Source organism: Protopterus annectens, chromosome 8.part0 (genome assembly GCF_019279795.1).
Source record: "Protopterus annectens isolate FY-2018-M chromosome 8.part0, PAN1.0, whole genome shotgun sequence".
In the NCBI taxonomy this organism is placed as follows: Eukaryota; Metazoa; Chordata; order Ceratodontiformes; family Protopteridae; genus Protopterus; species Protopterus annectens.
In genome coordinates, this window is record NC_056741.1 from 417,262,712 (window position 1) to 417,270,513 (window position 7,802).

Here is a 7,802-nt window from a genome sequence, read left to right on the forward strand (position 1 = left end):
ATAAGCTACTTCACTCACTATTGCATTCACCAGTGCAAACATATTCCACTCATTACATCTTTGCCTTATACCACACTTCATCCATATTTCTTTACTCAGCCAGCCATTCGCTAAAACTCTCACTCTCAGATTGTGATATGCTGACGTACACACATTCCTAACTGTGTTAACTATTGCATACGTCTTCATAACCTCCCTTAAAGCATCATGCCCTCCTGTATGAAATCCCTTGTTAATATCACCTACCATAAGTTTCACATCCTCCCTTTTATTTATAACATCATCCACAATTTCTTGAGCAGCCAGTAGCAGTTCTTGACATCCCTTTCCTTTTATACCATATATCCTTTCTTCTATAACATCCCTCATCCTTACCAGTCTTCTGTGTATTATTCCCATAAAATAACATTAATAATCTGTGTTATTTAGTGTGATGAGTCTGCAGGTTTTTTATTTCATTCTTCTCATCTTTCTTCCATATAAATTTGAATATTCCAGTACATATCTCTTCATAAACAAATCCTTCCTCCAGCCATTCAGTCAGTACACAAAATACTCTGCTTTTTAGTCCATTAAGTTCTCGTACACAGTACCATCTGGGCCTGATACTGAATCCACACTTACTTTGCTAAGTAATTCATCCAATTCACTAATAGTAATTTATTTTTCAAATTCTTCCTTAACGTGTTCTAGATTTTTTTTTTTTGCTTTCCATTCACTCTCTTATTTTCCGTCCCTATACATATTTTCTACCTGCTGTACTTCAATACTAATAATTGGCTTGTGTGTGCTTTGTACCTCTTCTTTTATGTTTTTCATTTCTATCATTATACGGATGTCCTCCTTTTAACCAAATATGTAGATACTTCCTTCCTTTTCCATTGTAAATCCCATCTGTACCTAAACAGTAATGCCTTATTTTTCCTCAGTTTCTTGTATACATTTATTTTTTCCATAACATAATATTCTCTTGTATTATTCTTTAAATTCTGTAATACATTTGTATACATTTCCCCATAATTCACTTTCTGTCATCAATATGTCACTGAATAAAACACTTTTTATACTTCTTTTTAAGTTCAATCCACCACTCAGACCAGTTTTTCTAAAAGTCTTTCATGGTTAGATGATTCTTCCATAACTGCAATACTTCTCACTCTCCAATTTCTTACTTTTATGCCCTTTCCTATTTTAATATACTTCTTTTCATCTATCATCTCCATCCATAGTGCTAAATGGCGTGAAAAACCCATCACAATCTTATCGCCATCTCTTACTCTAAGTCTTCAGAAATAGTCAGTTTCAGATCCAAGTGCCCCCTTTCTATAAGTCCACCAGCTTTTGTTCCTCACAGCTAATGCACCACCTTTTATCACTTCCTTTATTTTTTAGATCTTTCCCTTTCTTTTTACATTTCCTCTTAAATCACAAAGTCCACTGTAGTTTATAATTGTTATGTTAACCACCACACGGTCTAATATTTCATGAAGCAGATTATCTCTTCTTTGCTAGTTATATATGCATATAATGCTATAATTCTATAAAAATATTCTGTCCGTCTCACATCCACAACAGTTAACCTTACCAACATTGCATCTAGTATTTTCACTGTTTCATTACACAAAACAGCTAATTCAGAGCGACTTTCACTTCCTACGTTTCATATTATATTTCTACTGCACGATTTTTCTGCTTGCAGTCTTTTTTCACTTGTCTTGAATCGTACATGTCTGTAAGATGATATCTTCATCTCATTTAGCACACCATTTCAGTATCTCTGTCCTTCTTGCAGTGTTAATTATACTGTTCACGTTTACTGAAAATAATCTAAATGTGTTGCTTTCCTTTTTTTTTTAAGTTTATGAGAAATATTTTTAAATTTTAATTTTCTTATTTATACTCTTTCCCCTATTAAATATTTTTCCTGGGTTTATGTACAAATAGTCCTTGATCCTCAGAATCAGGGTTTTCACTGGTTAGAACTTCCAAAAAAATATTGCTGTCAATCACTTCCTTTGACTTCTCGTCATACATGCACCCTCTTTCCTCCCATTTTCCCTCCATATATTTTCCTTCTTCTACAGTTCGTCTTCACCTAGGCCACCCTCTCCCCAGCTTATTGTTGGTGTTCTTAGTGTACGCTTTCTTCCCTTTCCCCTTCTTTTTTATTATTTATGTACTGCTTGCTTTTCACAATCCATTCAAAAGTGTTACTTTTTTATACAACCTGCATTCAGACACATATCTTCTTGCTGTATGTCCTTTCTCCCCACACCAGTTACACTGTACTTTGTCAAAGTCATTAATTAAAATGAGAAAATCCCCACAAAAGAAACATGATTTAGGCCAGGCAGTAGCAAGTTCAGTGAATCCATATTAGTCAGCATTCTTGAAAAAGCTAATTCTTTCTTTTCAGTAAGTACTGCTTGATTAACCTAATCTAACCTAACTTCAGAATATTTCCTTAAGTACTTCATCCATAAATTGTCATGGTCTACTGTAGTAGTTTCCTTTCAATTGTTTTGTGGTGCCCTGTATAGACACAGGCACCTTCAGTTGACATTTTCCCTATAAAATCACCCTTGAAATTTCACCAATGCCTAGTTGCGTAGAGGGCAGCTACTTTGTGTCATGACGAGCACTGTCCCCAGAGTTGCAAACCAGACACTCCTGACTTTACTCTATGTTCTCACCGCAACTGTCTAACCAATAAAGAAGGTCTATTGCCATGGATATGAACTTTTCCACTATGTCCATTAGTAGCTTGGTGAATATGGATATCCTGAGGTAATGTAAGAATTTCCTCATGTTTACTGACAACCAGCTAATCCTCAAACTGATAACTTGTACAACTGATGTATTTACACAATGTCATGTTGACAAAGCGCTGACATGAAAGCACTCGTAATGTCATTTAGGTTGTCTGTAGTACACAAGCTGCACCCATCACACACAGCACGAAGCAGATATGTACACCCACATATGGTGAAGCGCTGATATGAACCTAGCAATGAGCATCATTCTGCCTTCTCCAAGGATGATGCCAAAATATGAACAGAAAATGACTGACTTTAAGAATTGGCTTAGTTTCTGGTGTCATTCTAGGGGTGTGCAATATATGTCAACATGCAAGAGGATTGTTAGCATGGACTGCACCTCTCCCTTTAAGCTTTCAAATATTAGCTAAAGTATTGTCTGTCCCCCCCCATAACGCCGTTTTAGGCAATGCTAAATCGAAAGTGCTTCCAACATAGCAATATCAAAACTAAAAAAATCTAAAGGTGTTACTGCTCAGTGCTAGGAGTGTAAACAAGAAACTCCATTCCTTGAAAGCTCTCCTCACCCTAAATAATGTGTGCAGTCACTGAGACATGGTTTAAAGCCACAGAGAGCACCCCTGCAGTGTTAGGCTGTAATGTTTTCCACAGATTTAGAGTAGCTTCTACACAGGCAAGAAATAAAGGTGGAGGTGTCTTTGATTTACCTCAAAAATAAATATACCTCAAGGCTGGTCAAACAGAACTTGAGCTTCTCCACATTCAAATCACCACAGGCAAAATCCCATACCATTTCATTGCAAGTTGTAGGTCTCCCTCTATGTCCCAGGAAACCCATACCATGCATTTAAGATTATTGGAAACACTCAGCATCCAACCCAGTACCATATTCATGAGCAACCTTAATTACCACACTGTTAATTGGGAATCATATACAACAGCAAATGTGCAGGCGCAAAGATTATTGGATTTTGTAAACAACCACTCTCTGTACTAGATTGTCAATATGCAGACCAAGTGCACAAAAATACTGGATCTGGTCCTCACTAATATGGGGGGGGGGGTGCTGCACACCCACCAGTGTAATGTCCTGTCTGTTAAGTTCAGGCCACAAAACTGGTCTCCTCTGAAGTATAAAAAAATAACCTGCAACACCAGGTAACCCTGGAATGTAAAGGAACTGCTCTAAGGCTAACATTTTACTATTAAGTGATAACCTGTCAAAATTTCAAGCACTCATAAACCCTGAGAACACTGCTGTCTGTGCTGAACTGTCCACTGAAACCTTATACAAGCATGGTAATAGCTACATAGAGGTAGCTGTATCCACCAGGAACAACTACAGTATAAAGCAAAGCCTGAGTGGGTTCTGTTTTAACATGCCTAGGGGGCCTACTACTGAAATAAATACTAGTAATAAAACAAATACATGACAGATACATTACATGTTACCTTTCAAGATTATAGAACATATTTTAAACTTAGTCTTAAGTTCAGACATTGTCAGTTATTAACTTTCTTTCTTTAGAAATAATCTTTATATATACACACAAACACACAGACTATATGTGTGTCTGTGTGTGCGTGCGTGTGTGTGTGTGTGTGTGTGTGTGTGTGTGTGTGTGTGTGTGTGTGTGTGTGTGTGTGTGTGTGTGTTAGAAAATGTCAGAATAAAGTTACAACACTCAAGCTTCTTGAAGGGCAGTAGGCTGTAAGTTTGACAGCTGAACCTATGAACTTCTGTTGTGAAATGATAAAAAGATTGAATATTAAGTGCTTAGTAACAAATTTTAGATATGTGTCTTTACAGCTTGAACCTATTTTCAATTTTCCTATGACTCACTGGTGTGACCACTGTTCTGGGATGGAGATGGGTTACTGTGAATTACCGATGCTGTCTTCCCAGGGACTATCAGAAGTGTGAAACCTTGTAGTGAGAATCCCAACACTTGGAAATATAAATGATGTTTCAACTAGAAAAACAGTGAATTGAAAATCTGATGTTAACACCTTTCAAACGATTTCCTGAGGGAGGGGGTGTCATTCCATTGCATCCCTGATATGTGGAAGTCCTCAGCCTCATTTACATCCATCCATCACCCCTTTGTCCAATTTTTGCATGTGGGGTTGGTGTGTCACTTCACTAGTGACAATCATCTAGAGCCAAGGTAGTGTTTCCACACCACATGCTTGCACCTATGACCAATTTGTAGTGTCCAATCCACCTACTGCATGTCTTTGTTATGTTGGAGGAAACCAGAGCAGAGTCTGCAAAGAAGGCAACCCAGCCATGATTCAAACCAGGGAACTTCTTGTTGTGAGACAACAACACTATCCGCTGTTCTGCTGTGTCACCCATACACACTCATTTATATATATGTATATATATATATATATATATATATATATATATATATATATATATATATATATGTATATATACTGTTTCTGAGACTGCAGTATTTCAGAGAAAAATCATCTAAGATACATTAGTCTCAGATTTAGTGTATAACCCTTCTCATTTGCATCTTTAATTCCAGAGTTTTGAAATCAAATTTACAGCTCTCGTATTTTAAACAGGCACCCTTCTGTATGTTTGAACAAGGTATTTATGTTTTACCAGAAGAAAGCTGAACATGCTGAGAGTCCCACAGTACTTATTTCACCTTAGGATCCAAAACTGAGGGGAATGTTAAGTGAGGTGGGCCAGTTTAATTCAAAAATAGGATCTGGTGAATGCAGAAACACTTTTCATGTTACTGCTAGTACTGTTCCATTCTTTGGACTGTAACCTTATTTCCAGAACTGTTTTGCCCTGTTTGGCTTTTACTGAATCTGTTACTAAATTCTTCATGAATGTTGTTATGTTTTGCCTTTTTAAGTCAATGGAAGAGATGTGGGAGCGATGTGCCTGCCGGATCACAGATGCTATCCAGTATATTGTGGAATTCGCCAAGAGAATTAGTGGATTCATGGAACTCTGCCAGAATGATCAGATTGCTCTTCTAAAAGCAGGTAACATTTCTTAGCACAGAGCATTAATTTAAGCTTGCAGGTTAGATTCTTATGTTTTCTAACAAAAAGTAATATTGTGGTCAAAGCATAAAGCATTAATTCTAACTTCATTTCTTCATTTTAGCAAGGACTAAGGAAAAACTAAACAGATCCTTATTTTTTCACATTTGAAAATGTGTACATGGGGACTGTCACATGGAAGACAGACAGTAAATTCTGGATGGTGGTAATTGTTCACTGGGTCACTGTAGCAGTCAGATGCAACATAGAATTATTGAACACATATCTATTTTACACATGTAGATATATATACACACAAACACACATATGTTAGATATATGCATGAATGCATCTGAGATATATGTGCATGTATAAATATATATGGTTATGGGTCAGAACTGCAAATGCTGTTATGAATGAATTCACTTTAGCCTGTAAAGAAGAGTGAATGCTCATATGAGTGAACATTCTTCTCTAGGGAGTTTTTGCCAGCAGGCCTTTGCATGAGATTCTGGTACAATGGGGTAAAGATGTTTGGTATATATAATTAACAGGAGGTGTGGGGATGTGGGGAAAGAGGGCTTGGTCCCTTGTAAAACTAGTTTTCTTTTTTTTTTCCTTGCGATCATTTTAGATTTTGATCTAAAATTATCATTCTTTCTGTGTTCACTTTTTTGAATGTTCAAGGTTTGATGAAGCATGTGTGTGTGTGTGTGTGTGTGTGTATATATGTATACACACACACACACACACACACACACACACACACACACACACACACACACACACACACACACACACACACACACGTACACACACACACACACACACACACACACACACACACACACACACACACACACACACACACACACACACACACACACATATATATATATATATATATATGTGTATATATATATATATATATATATATATACATATATATATATTTCCTCCCTACATTATCCACCCATTGCACTTAACCTATTTAATGATACCCCAAACCTTTAATCCAGATATAGACTGAGTAACTCCATTTTTAACTCAATCCAAAACAAAATTAAGTGGAAAATACTGTACAATAAATCAGTAATTCCCCAGTGTACTAAAATTCTTCTAGGAGGAGACATACATCCTAATCCTGCCCGCTTGTCACAATGAAAATCAACTCTTATTTCATTGATAGTATAGCATCTGTTACCAAGGATTCCTCGACATCTAATCCTAACCTTGACCAACAGCCACATATCACCACATACACTTTCACCTTCAAACCTGTCCCCACATCCTACTCTTACACAAACTCAAACTATGCCCTACTTCAGCTGATGACCTTCCAAATGAGTACTTTAAAAAGCAGCCGATAGAATTGCATGTCCTGTCTCAATCCTTATAAATAGGTCAATCCAGTAATCTCACATTCTCCCTCTCTGGAAGAAGTTGCACATTATCCCTCTGCACAAAGGAGGAAGTTCAACAGACATTGCTAACTTTAGACCTATAGCAATTTTATCTCTCCTCGCCAAAATACTAAAAAATGTATTCAAAAACAATCGCTAAACTACCTCCTGCAGGAAGAACTGCTATCCCCCACACAACATGGCTTCCATCCTTCTTGTGGTACTAACACTGCATTTCTAAGCTATGTAGATACTATCAATAAAGCTAGAGATAACAGCAAACTAATCTCATCCTTAGTTCTAGACTTGTCTAAACTATTGATACAGTTTGTCACAGCAAACTTCTACTTCAGATGTTCTCATTAGGTCTGTCTCAGCCCCCCCTTCTTTGGTTCAGATACTACCTATCTAATACATATCAGTTAGTGAAATGGCACTCCACCCTTTCTCTGTACCTCCCAGTCACCACTGGTGTATCACAAGGCTGTATCCTTGGTCCCCTCCTCTCTAACATTTTCAACAACACCCTCCACACATCCACAAAACAGGCATCTCTAATACAGTACGCAGATGATGTCACACTCATCTGTATATCTGACAACGTGGT

General features: G+C 37.1%; 1 protein-coding gene across 1 annotated transcript in view; it reads left to right on the forward strand.

Annotated features, from left to right (window-relative positions):
• RORC (RAR related orphan receptor C) overlaps window positions 1–7,802 on the forward strand; it is a 2,019,495-nt gene that overhangs the window by 1,950,132 nt on the left and 61,561 nt on the right. Inside the window, 1 exon segment of the mRNA XM_044079934.1 lies at window positions 5,660–5,792. Coding sequence (XP_043935869.1) covers window positions 5,660–5,792 — 133 coding nt within the window.